At 51.8% G+C, this 21169-nt stretch overlaps 1 protein-coding gene across 1 annotated transcript in view; it reads right to left on the reverse strand.

Annotated features, from left to right (window-relative positions):
• GRIK4 (glutamate ionotropic receptor kainate type subunit 4) overlaps window positions 1–21169 on the reverse strand; it is a 183795-nt gene that overhangs the window by 22621 nt on the left and 140005 nt on the right. The window contains 5 exon segments of the mRNA XM_064634466.1: window positions 5509–5712; window positions 6644–6751; window positions 14299–14403; window positions 15279–15431; window positions 20695–20856. Coding sequence (XP_064490536.1) covers window positions 5509–5712; window positions 6644–6751; window positions 14299–14403; window positions 15279–15431; window positions 20695–20856 — 732 coding nt within the window.

The raw sequence follows: 21169 nt of genomic DNA on the forward strand, positions 1-21169 counted from the left end.
AGGGAGAGCTCTCTGTGGGCCTGAAGAGCTTTCTAGAAAGGTGAAATAGCTGTTCAACCTCCAGACCCACCCAGCCACCAGGTATTACCCCCCTGCAGACCCAGTGCTGGCGCCTGTCCCGCTGGAAACCTGTTGGGATGCAGGGTGAGCACCTGGCTGGAGGCGACCCTGCTCCGTGCAGGGGGATCTCCAGAGGTTCCCTGCTATTCCATGCGACCCTGACACCAGCAGCAGCCACTGCAGGGCAGTTTGGCTGCATCCTGCTCACCTGCATCTCTGCAGCACTGGCAGAGCAGCTCTGCATCTGCAGATCTGTCCCATGGCACGGCAGGCACAGCTCTGCCAGGGGATCAGTGTGCTGGCTGCTCCTGCTCCAGCTGCCCACCTGACCTGACAGCAGCTATTTCAGGTTGAGCAGCACCCAGGTTGTCTGCTCAGATGCACATTCTTGCATTTAAAGGCAGGGCCTTTAAATGAGGGTCACCCCAAATCGGTGTTTGGGTTTTTTTTTTTAAGGACATGCAGGAATTCTGCCCTGTGAAAAGTGACAGCCTGAGAACCCTGGAGGCTGCAGCCCTCCCTTTAAGCCACAGTCAGGGTGGGATGACCAGCAACCAGGGCAGATGTCAGCCTCAGGTCTGCCCTCACCCATCCTCCTTCACCTGGACTATCCATGGATGGCAGGACCAAGTGTGTGCCAGGAGTTCTCTGTGCCCATGGCAGAGGCCAGTCAAAGTGAAGCCCCAGGAACGGGGAACCCAAAGAATGCAGTGAGCCCAGTGCAGCCCAGCCCACGCTCCCGTGTTGGGGGTGATTTTGGCAGCACCAGCAGCACGATGCAAACCCCTCTGCCCGTCCCTGGTCGTGTTTGCACAACAACCCCCACACCCCTCCTCGCTCCCCCACCCCCTGAGCCCCCCCATGGCACACCTGCCAGCACAGACAGCGTGCAAACAGACTCCCCCTCCCTCCCTCCACCCACACACAGCTTTTCTCACTGAGCACCAACACCCACTGCGAGGGGAGAGCAGGACTCTGCCAGTTTTCAAGCATCTTCTCCCTCCTTTCCCCTTCCTGCCATCTCTTCGGAGCAGTTGAAGGGAAAGCACCACCTGGCCACCAGCAAGGAAGGTGGAAAACCATCACCACAAAGCTTTAAGGTCCTTTCAGTTCTGGGTGTTGCTGGTCCTGAGGCCAGACCCTTCCAGGAGATGGACAACTTCATCTCCCCTCACTTGGAAAAGAGCTCTGATCATCACTGAGCCAGGACAGACTCAAACCACTGACACACATCAAAGGTCCAGCATTATTCCACATCATCTCACTCCCCAAATGATCCTGCACAGTCACCCACTCATCATTCCAAGCACCTTTAGATGCCTCCCACACCAGCACCAGCCTCACCCAAATACACCTGCCCTGGAAATACTCCTGGATCTGCTGTGTTGGCATCACCAAAGGTGATTTGTTACTAAACAGTGCTGAAGGAAGCCTGGGCAGCTGTTAGAGGCTGCACAAAGCACACCCCAGTCCCTTCCACCCCAGCCATCCTGCCACAGGTGAGCAGGACAGGGGACTGTCACCTCCTGGAAAAACACCCAGCCAGCCAGAGGTACCCAGGCTGCGTCAGAGGGAGGCTTTTGGGGAGGTCTTTTATCAAAACTGCAGCATCAAATCCTGCCAACAAATCAAACCCGAGCCACAGCATCTCCCATTAGCTCCCCTCTACACCCCAGGGCGTTCCTGCAATGGGTAAATTCAGGAAGTGCTGCTGAGGGATCCCCCAGACAGACACAATTCCATGTGGAGGAGGAAAGGAGATGAGCACCAAGGCACTGTGAGGCACTGAGCTGCCAGGACAGCAACTGCAGGCTGTGTGGAACAAGGAGAAGGCTGTCACACTGCTGTGAAAATACATTCCTTGGTCTGTATCATGCCAGGGAATTCATTTCAGCTCGAGGATGTGCTGGGGAGAGAGGGAGAGAAAGGCAAGAGCAGACAACCAGCAGGGACTGTGAGCCAGAGCCTGCACTGCAGCGGGAAGGAGCCAGACATAATTCTTCCAGCCCAATTGTCCCCCAGGGCTCTGATGCCAAAAAATAGGAGATGGGAAGATTTGCTGCTGCCCCTTGCTTGTTTGCTGTGGGCAGCACACGTGTGCAGTGTCAGCTGAACTGCTGGAGACCACAGGCTGTGCCAGAGCTGGGAATGCTGATGGGGGAGAGCAGCTTTACTGCCCTGCTCCTCCAGGGAGGAGCTGGGTGCTCAATCTGCCTGCCCTGCATGCTCAGAGGGGCAAATTAGCCCCGTGTCTTCCGAGTTTGGGACATCTTTCACAAAAGAATGAGCTCAAAGGACTCTTCATTAGGAACTGTAGTGAGAGGACAAGGGGGAACAGCTTCAAAGTGACAGAGAGCGGGTTTAGGTGGGATATTGGGAAGAAATTCTTCCCTGGGAGGGAGGCCCTGGCACAGGTTGCCCAGAGAAGCTGTGGCTGCCCCATCCCTGGAAGTGTCCAAGGCCAGGCTGGAGGGGGCTTGGAGCAACCTGGGATAGGGGAGGATGTCCCTGCCCATGGCAGGGGGTGGAATGAGATGATCTTTAAGGTTCCTTCTGACCCAACCACCCTGTGATTCTATGATTCTATGAGTCCTTCCAAGTGATTTCTCCCAAGCCAAACCTCCAGCAGCTGATCCCAAAGAGTACAGGATTCCTGCTCTGATGACAAGTCAGGCTGCTGACACAGACAGAGGTGTCTCTACAGCTCTTCCCAAGCCACCCCAATCCCCCTCCTCCTTCCCTCTCCATTTGTTTTGCGAGCAGGTCGATAAGATATGTACTGGAAAATTTGGGTCAAGCACAAATTTATGTTTATGTAGCATCCTGCTCAATCATATCATGGTGCACAATTAGCTGTAATGGAATTTTCAGCTCTTAAGAATAAATCAATAGCTGGTTAATTTAGAAGCAATAAAATGAAACACTTTTCCCATACAGCCCAGAGTTGCTCTGAGGAGATTCAGTGCCACAGGGGGATTACAGGAAAGGCACTGCATGGAGCTGGATAATTCTCTGACCTTTTGGTCCTGCACATTAAGTGTGTGTGAGTCAAACCTTATTTTCTGACGGCTGATCAGGGCAAAGGAGGAACCACCTGCCTACAATAATATTGTGCTGCACAGAGGCAGGTGCAGAGCTTTCGTTTTGGGTAAGATTTGGGATCCCTGTGGTAGGTTTGTGTTGCAGCTGATGCCTTCTCTGTGCTAAAGGTTGGATGGAGAAGAGTGTCCAAGGGTTAGACCCACCAAAAGAGGAATGTGTGCCCCTAACACAGGATCTGCTGGATCCCATGGGATAAGGGATGAACAAGGGGCTGGAAGCAAGGGAAAACTCCTCTGGGGGATGTCAAGGACAGAGAGGAGCCCCTTGGACAGTGCAATGCCCTCAGAAAACCACGTCCCAAGCAGCCCTGAGCAAACACAACACCAAGCACACAGCCAGCTCTGCCCTGGCTGACCTGATCCAAAGTGCCAGTCCCTGGGATTGATCAAAAACTTGCTGAAACCACTATAAAGACTCTCGGGGACACAGCAAGAACAAAGCAGAGAAAGCTGCTTCTCTTCTCCAACTTGTGATTCAGCCTCACAGGCTTTGCCAGCTCTGCCTTGCTGAAGCAGAAGTAAAAATCCTCCTAAATAAGGCTCGAGCTGCAGAAGAAACAAACAGTTTCCGCGAGGAGATGAAGTTAAAGCACCTACCACCAAAGAAAAACAAGCCTCCAGAAGCTCCCATTTAACGGGGAGGCACTGCCAGGGTTAGTAGGCCAAAAGTCTGGTGGCTGTTCCCTTCCTTTGTCTGCCCAGATCACTGGCTGCTCTCGGCGCCTTCCCTCCTGCCTCCTGCCAGGAATGCTGCACGAGGGTAATTGTGTGTGCATGTACGTACACAGGCAGAGAAAGATGGGGAAAAGCTATGCCAATAGCCTGGAGCATTTGCAAACAGCCATGCAGAAGGCTCTGCTGAAAGAGCAGATGGAGGTGGGATCTCAGCTGGCGTCGGGAATCATCGCTCCGCTGGGAAAGGGCGACCCAGGAGACAGGAGCCGGCTCAGGAGAATCTGCAGTCTGTTCCATGACCTGTCTCTGACCCTCAGCAAATCCCAAAATCCCTCTTTCAGGCTTAAGAGTTGTCCCACCTGACCTGAGGCACTGGGCTCAAACTCCTCAGGTAGGATGAGCATCAGCCGGGTCCCGTTCGCCTCGTGGGGAAGAAGCAGAGAGAGGCCACTGGGCATCTTCTAGATGATGATTCCATAACCATTAAGGGTTGAAAAAGACCTCCAAGATCCTCAACTCCAACCTTCAACCAAATACTACCCAATAAATCAAAGCACTGATGTTCACTCATCCCCTATAGCTGGGAGGAAAGCTGTGGCAGGAGCCCCAGATCCCTGCCTGGAGCCACAGGGGATGGATTTGGGCCCTCGTTCCTCTGCTCTGCAGGAGGTTAAATGATGGAGTGACTCAAGATCTCCTCTCCCACAGTGGTGGGATTATCACAAACACACTGAGGATTTGCCACCAGCTGAGAAAGTGTCGCTGGGTTCTCGCAGCTTTGGTAATGATGAGACAGGGTAGAAATAAGTGAGTAAGGAAAAGTTGGCTTAAACAGCATCAATCTTACTGTTAGCTTTGGCTGAGCCTATTTTACTAAGGATCTCAGAGCATTTTGTGAGCTGTATTTAAGCTCCAGGAACCCTGGGGCAGGGCTGCCTTGAGCTGCTGAGGAAAACAAAGAGCAGGGAGGGGGGGTAGAGGCTGAATGGGCACAAGTGTACACAGAATTATGGTCAAACCCAGGAAAAAGCACCCAGCTTTATTGCTGGGCAGCAGCACCACAGAGCACAGCAGCGAAAAGACCTCAATCCACGTGCTTCAAGCAAACAGAAAGTGTTCTTCTCCAAAAAAAAAACCCAAACAAACAAAAAACTCAAGAGTTAAGAAGCTGAATTGAATCTCCCAAAACTTTTCTGGGTAAAAACGTGATTCTTACTTGCTTCCCTCCCAGACAGTCTGGTTTTGTGAGGTTTTTTTCCAGTTTATACCAAGCCTTGTGCGTTTTTCTGTTGCAAGCTTTCATTCATCTTTCCACCAAGAAAAAATAATCCACTCTGTAATGAGTTCTTACTCAGGATCCCAGAGTTCAGGTGTCTTTTCCAGCAGAGTGAGCACCCACTGAGAGCACCCACTTGGGGCCCTGCTGCTCCTGCTCTTGCTGTCACGCCACCACAACAAACCCATCTGCCACTGGGAGAAACACACCCTCAAAGCCTCACAAATGGACTAAAACACCCCCACACTCAGTCCTTCTCGTCCTGGAGCACTTAAAAAAAACCCATCAGGGCTCTGCGTTCGCCAGGTCCCGGCAGGGCAGAGTTAAAAAGAGGAGAGTTAAAAAGAGGAGAGTTAAAAAGAGCAGAGTTAAAAAGAACAGGGTTAATTCACTCACCCGGGCAATGAGCTCGCCCACCATCCCTGTCCACGTGCCATTGGCCTCGGGGACACCATAAACCCCGTCCCCAACGAGGTGGATCTTGTAGTTGAAGCGCAGGATCTCTGCCAGCTCCTTCAGCATGTCCACGCAGAAGCCCTCGTAGCGGTCGTTGCCCTCCAGCTCCTGGTGGTTCCACTTCAGCATTAAGTAAGGGTTTTCCTGCAGTGAAACTGGGCAGCTGTCATTCCCATCTTAGCCAGCACGGAGCGGGGAGGGCAGTGCCAGGGTGGCAGGAACTCGTGGAGTCGTGGGATGGTCTGGGTTGGAAGTGGCCTTAAAGATCCAACCCCAGTATAAGGGGCACACCAGCCCAGTATGGATAGAATTGATATGGAAAGCTTGGGTGCAGGGGGTGTAAAGCCATCAGGGCTGTTTCCACACTGGGCTCTGCTGCGTGGATTTATCCCAGTTTAGGATAAGGGATCACGCTCTGGGGGCTGCTTCCAACTGGGACATGCCCAGAGCAGCCCAGTGACTGCTCTGAGTCACAGCAGGACACACAGACTCAGCTTCTCTTGGCAAAGAGCCACTTCTCCAGTCTGCCCCCACTTTCAAACTTTGTGGGACATGAGGAAATACGATTTTGGGTGTCTTTAAGGAAGGAGCAGAGGCACTGAAAAAAAAAAATCACTGGACAGGCAGCACCCAGAAGGGGAAACCTGTTGAATAAGGTGGTGCCTGTAAATGTGAAGTCTTCATCAAAATTGTGCCCATCTTGGCCAATTTTTATAATTTTATGGGTTGAAGGGACAATTGTCCCTTCCAACTTACCAGCTGTACGCAAAACAAGACCATCATTCAGAGATGAATGTAAAATGGCAACGTTTCCCCATCCCAGCCCTCTCCCCAGCTGCTTCTGAACTCATCAAATATCATTTCCATATGAAACATCGACTTGAGTTTAATTACACTGTCATGAATTGTCCTCAGTGCCGTAATTAGAGATTTGATGGCCTGCTCTGGATGAAATCAGCGTGCAGTGCCTCATGCTGGGGGTCCAGGGGAGCAGGGAGAGGGAGGGATATTCCAGCTGATCGACACCCCTGTGAGTTGGGAGCCAGTGGGAACTGCAGGTGACCCCCTCACTTACCAGGATGGTGGTGACAATGAGCGTGGTGTTGAACAGACTGTCTGATATGTTGGAGGAGAAGATCCTGTTGTCCATGTTGAGTCCTTCAGACACGTGCCAGTGGCCAATCTGGAGGGATAAACAGCACAATAAGGGAATTTATAGGGCGAGTTACTGCACAGAACCCACCATATGGCTCTGGTGAGTGACAGCCATCGGGCTGGCCTGCCTGTGAACGCTCCATTACCTTTACAAGGCACCCCCACAACAGGTCAGCAGAGACATTAACCCTCTGGTGCACCCCCCACCTGCTCTGCAGTGCCAAAAACCTGTCCCTGCTCAGGGCAGGACCTGCCTTCCCACACGTCCTCCCTGCAGCAGCTCCCTGGGGCTCGTGGTGGTCCAACAGCCCGGTGTGCTGGCCCCAAAACGCCACCAAGGTGGGTCAGTCTTACCCAGCAGTGCCCAACACAGCCAAACCTCCCAGCTTGTCCCTGCCAGCGTGGTTTTGGAGGCTCTGCCCTCCACCTTGGGGGCAGATGGTGGAAGGAAGGCACGTCCTCAGTGGTGCTGCTCCATGACTCATCTCCTCTTGCTGCTGCAGTGGATGCCAGCTACTCCAATTAAGTACCTCCAAGCTTTGATCCGGGCTCATCACACCCAACAGCTCTCATTTACCCATCCAAGCATCAGTGTCACTGCAGCAAAGCCCAATTCCCACCACGGATGGCAGGGACCAGTCCCCCAGTGCCTGGGAGGACGCTGTGATTCAGCTGTGACGCAACAGAACCATCCTGCTGCCTTCAGCCAGGGGGGAGGAATATTCAACAGAACCTAATTTTAACTTCAAGAGCCTAATCTCCCTCCCTCAGAGCTCTGGGCAGGGAGATCAGCACCTCCAGCATGCAAATCAGACTCTGGCTAAAAGAGCCTCTGCTTTCCCTCATGGATAGAGGGGTGGCTGGGGGAGGCCAGCTCCCTCTGAGACCACTTCTCCCTCCTGTTTCTCCTCTCTGTCCCCATCAGTCCAAGCCCCCTGCATGACTGTTGTCCTCAGACACCTCTAAGTGAGGTGTTGTGCCCCTGAGAGGCAGCGGGTGACCCCAACACGCAGGGGAGCCTTCACAGCTCTTCCACAGCCAGAACAAATCCATTCCCAGCTCCCTTGTGCTGCCACAAGGCAGGTTCTCCTCCGGCTGTGCCACGGCTGTCAGGGTGGCAGGAACAAATGGATTCCTGTTCCGTCACAGACTGATCTTGTTGTGTCCAAGGAGGTGGGAGGTGACGCGGAGCCGCGGCCGGGCGGGAGCTCGGGATACACACGGATTTCCTCTGCCCTGGGATTGACCCCGTGCACCCAGCCCCTGCTCCTGGCAGTGCTCTGCCTCTGCTGTGACTGACGGCTCCAGGGCTTTGGAGTCACCTCCCAGCTCGTGGATCTGAGCCCAGCACAACCTGACACCGCAGCCCTGCTGTGCACACACCGGATCCTCCGGATGGGCAGGGAGTGACCAAGTCCTTTCCTCCCCCAGCTGTTGGTGCAAATCCAGCCCAAGTGACCAACAAGCCATTATTACAACGTGTGGGATGTCCCTAATTCAGCTTCCTCACCTCAAGGCACAAGGAGCAGTGGGAAGTGCAAGCAGGACAGCTTACACTCAGAGTCACAGAATCACACAGAATATTCTGAGTCTGAAGGCACGAGATCATCAAATCCAGCTCCTGACCCTGCACAGAACACCCTCAAGAATCCCCTCATGTGCCTGAGAGCACTGTCCAAATGCTCCTTGAGCTCTGTAAGACTGTGACCACTGCCCTGGGGAGAAGGAGCAGGCAGGGAAGGCAAATGTCTGCGAAGCACTTCCTCTTGGAGGCTCCCCACTAACAGGAGAGGCACTGGGGAGGTCACCAGTGTCATCTGGCAAACAAGGAGATGGAGGCACAGGGATGGTGTGTTGGAGCAGGCTGGGTGCAGATTTTGGGCACCCTGTTGACAGCTGCTTGTGACTTTACCACCATGCTCGCAGCCCCACGGTGACACTGCCATGCAGGACTCACCTCTGCTGGGGAACAACAGCCTCAAACTGGGAGATTTACCTGGTATTTCACAGGAAGGGGTCCTTAAAGCACAGCCTTAACTGGCCTGCACAGGGTGTGCATGGATGGGCTGGGATGGATCAGCCCTGCACAGAGGTCTCTCCTCTCGCTGGGATTGCTGAGGAGCAGCCCCTCTGCAGCCATTTCCTCCCAGGGAGAGTCATCACTCACAAACATTGCCTCATTTTTTTTCCCCTCCTGGATCTCACAACCAGAGATTAGTGACAGATTAACTTTAATTTTAACAGCCCTCGCTGTTCTCCAATTTGTCCCTCCCCTGCTGGCACACGCTGAGACTAATTGCCTGCCTCCTCCTCTGACAGTGCTGTGGGTTTGACCTTGCTTTTCACACAGCACCAAAGCCACACTCTCCCACGTGCCAGGGTCCTTCCCCCCAAATCCTGGGGGGACTCAGCTCACCACTGTCCCCCTCACAGGCTGACAGAGCCACTAACTGACTCCCCACACCGCTCGTTGTTTCCAAAGTGCAACGTGTCAGAGGGATCCTCACATCCCTCCCTTTCCTGCAAGATGGATGTCAAGGTGATTTTAATCACCTCCATCTACATATAAAGAGCCTCTGAAAAACAGAAAACATATCCATCTGCAAAATGGGCTGGAAAACAATCAAATCCTCCACGTGGACGTGGATAAGACCATCCTGTTATTAAGGCTCTGGACAAGGACTTCTGAGTTTTTAGGACTGGGGGTTTTTTAGTGGTGGATATGATTGGTCTGTATAAATACAGCAGGTGGAGGAGGCCCGTAGCAAAGAGGTAGAACAGCTTTTGAAGCTGAAATGATGGCATTGGCACAAAAATAAACAGACATAAACCAGCCAGAAATAAACAGCCTGAAAACTGGAGGAGTGTTCCTATTGATCAGAGGAGCTGAAACGGTGTCATACCTGTCCTAGGAGGGCAGCAAGAGCAACACAGTCACCTGGGTGCAAGTTGGAGCTTGATGCCTTTGTGAGAGGGATTCTACCACCTGTGACAGGTGACAGGTCTGGATGGAGAAGGTCCCCTCCATGCCCTCAGGGCTGTGTGGTCCCACTGCATCATCTCTGCACATCCCAGTGCCTCCCTCTTGACCAAAGAAGATCTGTCCTTGTTAAGGCAGGGAGCAAACACACAGTTTCAGTGGGAGCCAGCCCAGAAAGCCTCGAGCAGGGGTAAGCAAGGAAGTGCCATTTCCCGTGCCACTGCTCCATCCCCACAGGCAGGCAAGGCCCCTCAGTTCAGCTGCTCTGCCAAGGGTGTTATTTGGATCAGTGGCACCCAAAGATTTCTCATCTCCCCAGAAAATCCCTGGCAGCTGACACCATGCAGGGGGGGCAGTCCTGGCTGCTCCTCCCATCCTGCAGCCCCTCCATGCAGAGGCTTTGAGGCTCCTCATGGTGTGAGATGATGGAATACCACTGCAACTTGTGATTCTAATAAAATCTTCTGCTCAGTGTTATCTAGGCAGCTGGTGGCAGGGAGAGATGACATAGCAAGACTTCTCCATAAGCCTCAGAGGCACCACAGGTACTTCCCAACCCCATTCCCAGCTTAAAATTAAGGTAAAGCCAGGCCTGAATACAGGTCTTGGAACAGGCAGGGGAGTGCAATAAACCCAGACACCTTCTGGGCTCTGATTAGCAAGTGCTGTCCTACAGCTTGCATCCTTCACAGAGTCCCCAGGAAAAGGGAGGAGTGCAGAGTGCAATCATCCCTCATCAAGGTGCCCCAAGGAGAGGGAATTTAGGAGTGTCTGGGGGGGAAAAAAGGGAATAAAACAAACAAATGAGGGAAAGCCCTCAGAGGACAGGTCTGCTGGGGGGTTGGCACTCCTGAAGGACATCACTGCCAGGCTGATGCCAGCACAGCAGGCAGGCAAAAGCTTCCTCCACTGAATTTAGGAAAGGGCACTGAAAGCAGCAGCTGTTAAAGCCTGAACAACCATGGAGACACTCACACAACCCTCCCTGAGGTCATGCAGCAACCCCCACAATCCCCTTCCTCCCCAGGTGTCCCCTCTGGACACGATGGACACTTGGCACAGCCCAGACAGGGCCTGACAGTGGCATATCTGAGTTTGTCAGGTCCTGGGGGGCAAAAGCCATTCAGCTCTTGGCAGGATCTGTCCCTGAGCCCTTGCTGGGGGTAACAGCTAAGGAGGAACAAGTCCCATCGAGGCTGATTAGCCTCTTCCAAGTTAAAGAGGTTTGATGCAGCAGGGATTGCTGAGGGTCTCAGAGCTATCACTGGGAACTCATCTGTATCTCATCAACATACCAATTAAACAGCCCCATCACTCCACTGCTCTGTCTCAGGACACCAGCAGAGCCTTTAGTTAAAGAGAGACTAATCTGCCTCACTTAGGGCCAGGCAGAGCTGGGGTCAGTGTGCCCACAGCTCCAGCCCCACTACAACTCCCCCTGCCCCTCCTCTGCCCCTTCCCTTCCTAAATCACAGCCCTCCTTCAGCCCCTTCTCGTGCTGAGCTGCCAAACCTCAGCTCGTGGTTTACTGCCAAGCACTCCTCTGAACCCACAGGGGTGTGCTGCAATGCTTTTCAAAAGGGGCAAAGAAAGGCAAAAAAAAAAATAAATAAAAAAAGCTGACATTTACAAACTCAGCCCTTGTCAGATCCATAGATCACCAGCACATTAATGAGCCTGTGCTTTATCGAGCATCCTGTGAACGGGGAGCAGCTCTCATATGGCTGTGGGAAATAAAAAAAAAAATCCCTCTAGTTAAGCTAAATCAGGAAAAAGACACGTTTGGTGCGTTACATAAATGTATTAAAAATTGGATGTCAAAAAGCCCTGCCTCTCCTTGCCCAAAAGCAACAGCAAGTTAGAAAGTCTTAAGTGTCTCTAATTTGTTCGCTGGCTGGATCAGCTTCAAAATTTGGTGAACTCTCTGTCAAAGCTGATGAGCTGGAAGTCCCTGTGGCTTCAATAGATGGAAGGAGAGAGAGGAGAAAAGAGAAAGAGGGAAGCAGAGGAAGAGAGGAATGGGCAGAGAGCATGAGGTGGATTAAAACTAAGGAGGGAATAGAAGTGTTTCAAACAAGAGCCTGAGCAAATCAGTTAATGCAACCCTTGGGAACAACACTGTCTCCAGGATGTGAACGCCTGTTCTTTAGCCCGTTCCTTTAATTAAATTATTTCTAATGATTTATTTAGCCCTTTTTATTACAGGAAGCCAGGCTGGCAATGAGAAAATAACCACCTGTGGCCCAGCAGAGTGGCCTCTGCCTTCCCTTTGCAGGGACCTGGAGGGGTGGGAGGTCAGGCAGGAGCCTGCCAGGTTCCACAGCTCCCTGGGGATGCCCTTCCCAATTAAACACAGCCCTGTTTCAGGCTGTGAGGGAAGCCTGACACCCCTCCAGGCACTGCTGTTGGTCAGGCAAGAGCCCTGAGAAGGGGAGAGGAGAAGGAGGAAAGGCTGCCACAGGCATTCCGAGCAGGTTTACAAAAAAACAGCTCTTTGCTGGTGGTTTTGTGACAGGAGAGGGTTCACAGCCACCACCAAGGGACTGCCCTGCCCTTCCAGCACCTTGTTACTGTGACTGGCAGTGATACATCACCACTGCACCCTGATGGGAAATTTGGGAAGGTTAATCCCAGCACAGCTTTCCTGGGCACCTTGGAAACACGAAGCTCCTCGTTCACAGAGGTCAGGAAAGGTTTTCTCCTGTCAGACCAGGTTTGTGGGGAAGAGCTGAGCCTTTAGTCCCAGGGCAGATTAGGCTGCAGTCAGAGCTCTCCATGGAGCTCTGGGAGAAGCTCTGCTCCAAGAGGACCTGTGCCTTTCCTGTGAAGTCCCTACCACATTTAAACACATCAAAAACAAAGCTGTCACAGGGAGGTCTGCAGCGTTTCCTTCCCCAATCCAGCTGAATGCACGTCCTTATTAACACAGATGGGCTTGGATCTGTCACTTTTGTTCAGAGGATGATGGGCTTGGGACAGGATTAAAAGGGCATTGATGCCACGAGAGATCTCACTGTGGGGAAAATGCCATCCTGATCCCCCCCTCTCACACAGCAAAAGGCAGCATCAAAGCCAAGCTGTCACTTGACAGGTAAGAACTGGCAGGTAACATCCTTGCCAAGGCTGAAATTCAGTGCTGCCAGACCAGGGGAGACTTCCCAATGCCAAAAAGCTCTGTTGGTGAGGGTAAGATACAATAGCTTTTGTTCTCTGCCAAAGTCTAAGAGAAGTGGCAGTCTCTGAGAAAAGGGCAGCAGTGGAGTTGTCAGCAGGGAAATAAGATAAAACCTCTTTTTCTGGGACTTCAATTTTTTTTTTCCTGCCGTGTGGATTTACCAGTAAAACCCTAATTCCTTGGGCTTGTGTCATGTAATCTCAGCAGTCTGACACCCGTGACCCCACCTTAACCTTGGCTCAAGGAAATATCCCTTGGACAGAAAGAGGGTGACGAGGAGAGAAAAGACCAGCACTGGGAGGAAGCCAGGAGCACTGAGACAGAAAGCAAACGAGAGGCTGAGCTAAGCAAACCTGTCACAGGGGAACCACAAACCAAGGGGTGAAGGATCCTGAACTTCCCCCCACATACCAAGTAGGGGAGAGATGGTGGGGAGCTCCTGATACGGGGTTGCTCCCTTTGCTTTCCCTCACAGAAGTTGTTTGGAAAGGTTCAGAGTACCCCCTTTTTTTTTTTTCCCCCCATTTCGTGGGAAATTCTCCCATTTTTCCAAACAATTTTGAGCAAAGGTATCCACGAGCTTAAGGACAAAAGGGCCACGAGCGTGAGCTCGTACCTGGCACAGACTCCACGCCCTGAATAACCTCCTGGACACGCAGGTTACTGTGACAGGACAGAGATTGGCTCTGACATCCCCACCTCGGGGGCCTGATGCATGAAGACACATCTCAATTGTCCCAGATGTGCTCCTGACAAAGTGGAACCTGCTGTGTTTGGCAGCTCAGGCTCGGCAAGAGCCGCCGTGACCCACACCCTGATCCATGCCCTGATCCACACTGTGATCCATGTCCTGATCCACACCCTGATCCATGCCCCGATCCACACCCTGATCCATGCCCCGATCCACACCCTGATCCATGCCCCGATCCACACCCTGATCCATGCCCCGATCCACACCCTGATCCATGCCCCGATCCACACCCTGATCCATGTCCTGATCCACACTGTGATCCATGCCCTGATCCACACTGTGATCCATGCCCTGATCCATGCCCCGATCCACACTGTGATCCATGCCCTGATCCACACTGTGATCCATGCCCTGATCCACACTGTGATCCATGCCCTGATCCACACTGTGATCCATGCCCTGATCCATGCCCTGATCCACACTGTGATCCATGCCCTGATCCATACCCTGATCCACACTGTGATCCATGCCCTGATCCATGTCCTGACCCATGCTCTGATCCATGCCCTGATCCACACTGTGATCCACGCCCTGATCCACGCTGTGCTGAGCATCTCTCCTTGCAGAGGGGGGGCCCTGCAACCCCCCTGGGTCCCCCCAGCAGCAGCCTGAGCCACCACCCCCCCAGGGGACACAGCGATTGCCCCTGGGCACTGGGTCTGCTCTTACCTGCCGGAATCCAGCCCGGGTGTGCTGCAGGATTTTCAGGGCGTAGTTGGACCGTTGGCCTTTGCTGTTGAATTCGATGTGGCCGGTGAGACCTTCCAATTCTACCTGTCCAAGAGAGACTGAGTTACAGCGCCCAGCGAGGTGGCTCACCCCACCACCCTCCCAGTGCAGTCCTTGTGTCCCCACCCTGCTTGCTCTCAGAGTCCGGAGGGGAACAGAAGTAGAAGAACAAAGTGCAGGGCTCCCCAGGTTTCTTTGCTTTGGGTTAAACCACCTCCACAGCCCCTCATCACCTCCCCCCATCCCAAGGCTAAGCCACTGGGGCTCCAAGGACCAGAGCTAAGGGAAGCTGAAGGATTTTGTTGGCTCTGACTAAGGGTGAGATTTTAAAACAGGTTCACAGGCATGGACCGAAGTGGTAAAAGGCTCAGGTCCAGCTGAGCTTTCCCTTGGGGGGGAAAAAAAGTCTCTTGAAATTTCCTGGTCTCAGTTGCCCCCCCCCAAACAGACTGAGAAACCTGCTCCTTCTGCATGGTCATGCAATCATATTGGCCAGCCCCAGGATGAAATTTCAGAGTGTCCTCCCGCCAGAACTAGGCTTGTTTGGTTCCAGCAACCACACTTTTGGTTAAAAGGAGCCCAAACTCCTCCACAGGGGAGCTCACATCTTACTACTGAGCTCTGAGCAACTGTACAGCGTGATCTTATATCGACTCAAGTTCACTGAAAACAGGGCTCAAACCACTTAGAAACATTCATACTTTAGCAAAAAAAAAAATAAAAATCCACTGAGTTTCGGTTTTTCTGCAGCAAAACCGGGGAGTTTCATGTTGTTCCAAGGCCAGGGACAACAGGGACAAACCAGCCTTTGGATCTGCTCTCTAAATAGCACAGACTGCCAGCCACCAGCACAGCTCTTGCTGCTGGCAGTGGGGAGCACGAGCTCTGCCCCAGCAGCACACACTCCAGCCCCCTCTCACCATTCTCAGGTAGTTCATGAGGCTGGTGCCGTGCTGCCAGATCTGGGCAGAGCCGCAGGACAGGGGCTTCACCCCGATCTCCTGGCTGCGGTTGAGCTCCTGCACGGCCGTCACCACGGCGTACACGGCGTCGAAGAGCAGGGCAGAGGAGAGCTGGGGGGAAAAGGGGACAAAAACTCAGGCAGGAAGACGAAAATCCAGCCCCCCACCACTCCTTGCAGCAAGCAGGACAGCGCCCTATTCACAACCCCTTTTTGCTTCCTTGTTCTTCAGAATTTCTTCTACTGTTGTCATCTTTCCCTCTCTCTCTGTCTCTACCCCTCCCCATTCTCTTCCAACCTCAGTTTCCTAAAGTAACTCACTTTTTCTAATCCAGGCATGTTGGTGACTCTGATCAATCTGCTGGCCAGGAGGAATGCTCCTGAGAGCATCAGGTTTGTGGAGCTCCTAAAATGGGGCAGCTGGGCAGAACAGAGACCCTGTGCCTGCACTCACAGCAGGCAGGATGATTGTGCTGCTTCAGCCATTATTGGGCACCAGTGTGTCCTTCTCTGACAGGCAGATCCACACGAGATGAGATGAGATTTTGCTAGATCTGCTTCTCAAGCAGCCAAATCCTACTTTTCAGACCCCACAGGGACCACCCAGTGCTGTGCTACACCCCCAGTTCCCTGCTGTAATGGCTCTGCTGAAGGCATGTCCAGAGTCACACAGCTCTCCTCCTCCTCTTGGCTTTGTTTGCCTTTCATCAGGTTTCTTTGTCCATCAAGCCTCACAAACCGTGTTTCTTGCCCGAGCACAAGTGTTTCCAGGCCTTTGATCCCGTTAATAATCAGCCATTTTCCCTCTCGTGTTCACTGGTGCGACTGAGATTTCACTTTTAATTACTGTCACCTCCTGACTCTGCTGGAATTAAGCCGTTGCACCTCATTACTACCAAGGCTACATTTTCCTCATGGATACTTCCAGGAGCATCCTCTTCCCATCCCGGCTCCTGGCAACGGGCTCAGTCTCCAGCCTGGGGTTCCTTTGCCTGCCTTACCCTGGCTGTGGAATCTGCATCCTCTCCTCCTCCCAAAGCCTGACTAGGTTTGTTCAGTGCTGCCAGTGGCCCTGCAGGGACAATCTCTCCCAGTTCAGTCATCCCACCAAACCTTTGGCTTCCACTGCGTTACTAATTCGAACGGAGCGAGGCAGAGTTAACCCTGCTTGATCTTCCTCACACCAGTGGTGAGACCTCACTGACCACGGTGGGCTGGGATCAGACACTTGACAAGCAGCACAATAACCTTTAAACCCACAAGCCAGCAGTTAAAAGGCAGGATTCCAGCCTCATGCCAGCAAAACCCCGACCACCAGCTCTGACAGCACCGGTGACCTCTCAGTCCTCCAGCCCTGACTCACATTTGCTCTGTCCCATTCCTCCTGCACATCCCAGCTTCATCTGTTTTACACAAATCCCATCCAGGTTTCTCCAGGGAGCCCTGAGAAGCCTGACTGGCCCCTGTCAGTCTTGCAGCTCACCTGTCTCCCATGGAACAGGCACACCTTTGGTCATGGAAGTTGAGCACACAAGGAATGAGTGGAAGAGTGGGAAGAGAAATTTGGCATTTTGTTTCCTCTCCTGTCTCAGCTGGGAGGTACCACAGGGCCCTTTGCAATGGCAGCAAGAATCTCTCCTGCACTTCTTCCTTCCTGTTTGGGGGTAAGTCTGCTAAGCTTGATCCAACATTCCCCTCCTGGGAAGCATTTTTTAGAGATCCTTAAAGGGGATGATATATCCTTCTCCCTGCCTTTATTTTTTCCTAACAGGGCCTCTCCAGCCTGTCCTGTCCTGAGCCCCTGTTCCATGAAGCTCTTTAGCATACACTTAATTTTCACTGTGAACTTAATCCCACTCAGGTCACAGGATGTCACACACAATTAGCAATTACTCCCCTGAATCAGGAACCAGATTAACACCACCAGCTGGACAAATGAAACTGTTATGAGACCAAACACAACCCCTGTGACCCCAGAGCTTCACCATTTCGTACCAAATCAGAATATTGGCCCAGCATTTTTAATTGTCTCCTGCTGGGTTTCCATTTCCATTTGCCCTGAGCAGTTAATGATCTCTTATTAGCTGGTGAGCAAGAGACTTGCAGATCTCAGCGAGGCATTTGACATTATTGGTTGGAGTGTTTTGCTCTGAAAAAGTTGTCAGGATTTCTGGCAGGCCCCTTATAATTTCAAGGAATTTAGGGACTGGGGAGGGCATGGTGATACATAGGATCAAGTTCTTGTGGTAGGGAATAGGAATCCTTCCCATTCCTCTTTTCTTTCCCGAATTAAAATCACAGCTTTCCTCAGGAGCTCTCCCATTTGCCTCTCAGCTCACCCCAGTGTTTTCTGTTTCTCATCTTTCTCAGATATAACAGATCATATTCAACACAGCAAGGAAATCTGGGATGCAGCTGTGTGGAGGAAACCCATTCCCAATTACAGGATGTTGGGAGTGCAGCAGCATTTCTGGATTCTTTGTCCCCCTGGATTTTGGAGGCAGGCAAGTGTCTCCTGCAGCCCAGAAAGTCAAAATGAGGACGGGGTCAGCTGAGAACATCCCCTCCCCTTCCCTGCAGCCTCACCTGAGTCAGTGCTGAGGTACCTGAAGCTGCTGGATTTTGCACTGGAAAAGATGCAAAGCAGCCACACATTTTGGAGGGCACAGCCTTCAGCAGGGGAGTGGAGAGAGACCTGGAGGCAGCACCTTTGGAACTCCCTCCAGGCAGATCCAGTGAGGGGGATCTGCCACTGCCTTCCTGTTACTTCACCTCAACTTTCTCCATGTCACCTATAAAATCTCTCACTCTTTTCATGTCCTCATTTTAACCCCCAGCTTTGTCACCCTGTCTCAAACAGCCAATTTGTCTGTTAACAAATGGATTCTGCTCCTCGCTTGCACTGTCTGATTTGTGCAGATCCCTGCTGGTTTTGTGCCACCCCTGCCATGCCAGAGCTCCCTGGCAGGCTCAGCAGATCCACAGGGCTCTGGGGACTTCCCTCAATCCCCAAAGCCAAATTCTTGACAATGCAAGTTGCTGATGAAAATTGCCACTTGCTGGGTGTCTCATCAGGGCAGGGCTCCAGGGAAGGGGAGGTGGGCTCCCTGCTCCACCCCCAGCTGTACAAGGAGAGGCTGTACCCAAAAACTAGGGGGGTGTTGAAGAGTCCAGCTGTGACACAAAGCCCTCCACAAACTCACCAACTAGAAAGCACCAAAAAAAAAAGATCAGCAGCTGGACCTTCCAACTGGTGTCTTCAAGACAATGAACTCCATCAGATGCCCTGAGCCTGAGCTCCAGCTCCTTGCTGGATGCAGCACATCCTCCTCCCAACAGCAGACCTGCCCCTCTAAAAACCAACAGCAGTCAAGTAGAATAATCCACTTTTTTTTTTTTTTAAATCTCCCATGTTAAAGGCCAATGTTTAAAGGCAAGCTGCTCTCTAGGGAAATAGTGAACAGGTTTGGCTACTTTGGGTTGTGCCATGTGAGTTGGCTTTTTTTTTTCCCTTTCCTTCCTCAAACATTAGCATCTGTATCTTTGCCCCCAAAATGTAACAGGGAGAATTAAAGCCGTTAAAACCCTGTGAAACAGACTTTACAATCTGGATTTTATTCAATGGCATAAACACTTAATTACAAACATCTGTTTTAGCCTAAATTCTAATTACCAAATCTAGCCATCTGTAATTTGAATGATTTTCTCTGATTTCCTTTCTTTGCAATGTGATTAATGAGAATGGCATTAGAGCAGGCAGCTCCCTCCTCCTTTGTCAGCTGCTTCCTCAGCTCCAGAAGAAAGCCCTGGGATTCTGCAGCTCGCAGGAAACCTCCCTCCTGTCACTTCCAGCTGTTGAGCTTCCTTTTCCCCTCTTTAGGATGAGCTATTCCATGAGACAACTCCTTCCCAGGACTACAAGGGGAAGTTCTAACACAGAGGGCTGTTCCCTGGGAGATGAGACCTGCCAGATTTCCAACAGCAGAGACAATCCCTGGTGGAATTTTCCTCCCAGACAAAGGCAAGGAAACACATGCCCTGCCTGGGACTATTTCAGCTCTGCTCTGTAACTTCCCCACCCAGGGTAAATCCCTTTTTCATCACCTGGGACACGGCATTTTGAAGAATTCCAGGCATAATCCTGCATCCTTCCACCTGCAGGTTTTGCTGGTTGCTCAAGACAACACAGGGTAAGAAGGGCCCAATGAGAATTTTAATTTCCCCATCACACCTGCTACACTCCTGTTCCTACTGACTTCTGCTTGTACTATTAGAGGGAAATTTGTTTTTAATGCCTCTGAACTGTCATCCAAATGGGAAGTTTCCTGGTAGCAATCCCATGGAGATTCAGCAGGGCAGGCAGCAAGTGACTGGAGCAGGGAGGAAGGAGAGCAGGATGGTCCCAGGCACATCCAACAGGCAGAAATAATAATAATAAGGGCAGCAAGCTCCTAATTTTGCCTGTTAAGGATCACTTTGTGGTGACAATAAGGTTTTCAGAGCTGCCTCAGCTCGTCAAGGGGACTCTGAGCTCATTAAAAAACAAGCAAGAGGGTTCCACTGATGGTATTTTCTCTCTCTCTCCTCCCCCAGCTCCAGTCCCAGCACCCCTGATGTGGCAAATGTGCTTTGCAAAGCTTCCCAGTTGGGGAGAATCCCTAGGGAAGATTTCAGTCCTGATCTGCACATTCATCAGGGAGATGTTGGAGCGTGGAACACAACCCAGCCTTTTGGCATCTGCCTGAGCCCAGCCCTTTCTGGGCCATCTGCATTCCCAGTCCCTCTGCCACGAGCCATTGTTACTGGAGGTAAAACACACAGGGACAAACTTCACAAGGGAAACACTGAATCAGAGCTGCATCATCCCCTGCACTCACAGAAAACACAGTTCAAACTAAGATTAGCCTTGAATTTAGAGCTGTGCCCCAGTTCAAGCACAGAGAACCCCTCGAAAGCTCTGCTCCCCAAGTCCCTCTGGGCAGCCTCTGACTTTCAGGATCACTTTAGCATTCTCCAAATCAAATCCTCCTCTGCAAATCACAGCTTGATACCCAAATTCCTCTCCTACCTACTCAGCTAAAATGCTCTGTCTGGCTCATCCTTCCCATTCCTCTGCCCTCAAAAGCCAGTCCAAGGTGCAGCAGTACAGCTGCAGCCTGAGCTCCTCAGCACAGGGTTTACTTGGATTAAATAATTCAATTATTTTATAAATTTAATAATTTAAAAATGTACCCTTTGAGAGCAGAGCTTCTACCTCTGCATTGCCAGGCTCTGCTCAGGACCATCCTGAAGTTCCTCTCACAAGGTTTTCCTGTTGGTTTGTAGCTATTTCCAGCCCAGGGAGGCTGTGGGTGATGGGAATGAATTTTACTTACTGCTGGCCCAGTGAATGGAGCGTGATCACAGTTCTCCTGCCAGGACTGGTTGAGGCTCTGGACAAACTCTTGGAAGAAGGCATGAGACTGGTTGAAAATGGAAAATCCCAGGATGTTGACTCTGTCGTCCAACAGGCTGTCCAGGCGCTGGAGGGAGAACTCCTAAAGCAGCACGAAGCAGAAAATGGGATTAGGGGAGAAAACAGGCACTGGAAGCTTCCAAACCAGTCAGCCCTTGGAGGGAAGATGGGACTGTGGAGCTACATGTGGAACCCCCTTTCCACACTGGGAATAAAACCCACCCACTCGTTGGCGAGGAAGGTCTGGGTGCTAAACAGGATTTGTGCTGCCCACCTCAGGCTTGTAATGAAGATGGCAGCCAAGTCCAGGGTTATATTGGCCAAATTTCATCCAAAAAAAAAAAAAAAACCAAAACCACAAACCCTGCAAAAAAGGTTAAGGAAAGTTTCCATTC

Source organism: Pseudopipra pipra, chromosome 23, assembly GCF_036250125.1.
Source record: "Pseudopipra pipra isolate bDixPip1 chromosome 23, bDixPip1.hap1, whole genome shotgun sequence".
NCBI lineage: Eukaryota > Metazoa > Chordata > Aves > Passeriformes > Pipridae > Pseudopipra > Pseudopipra pipra.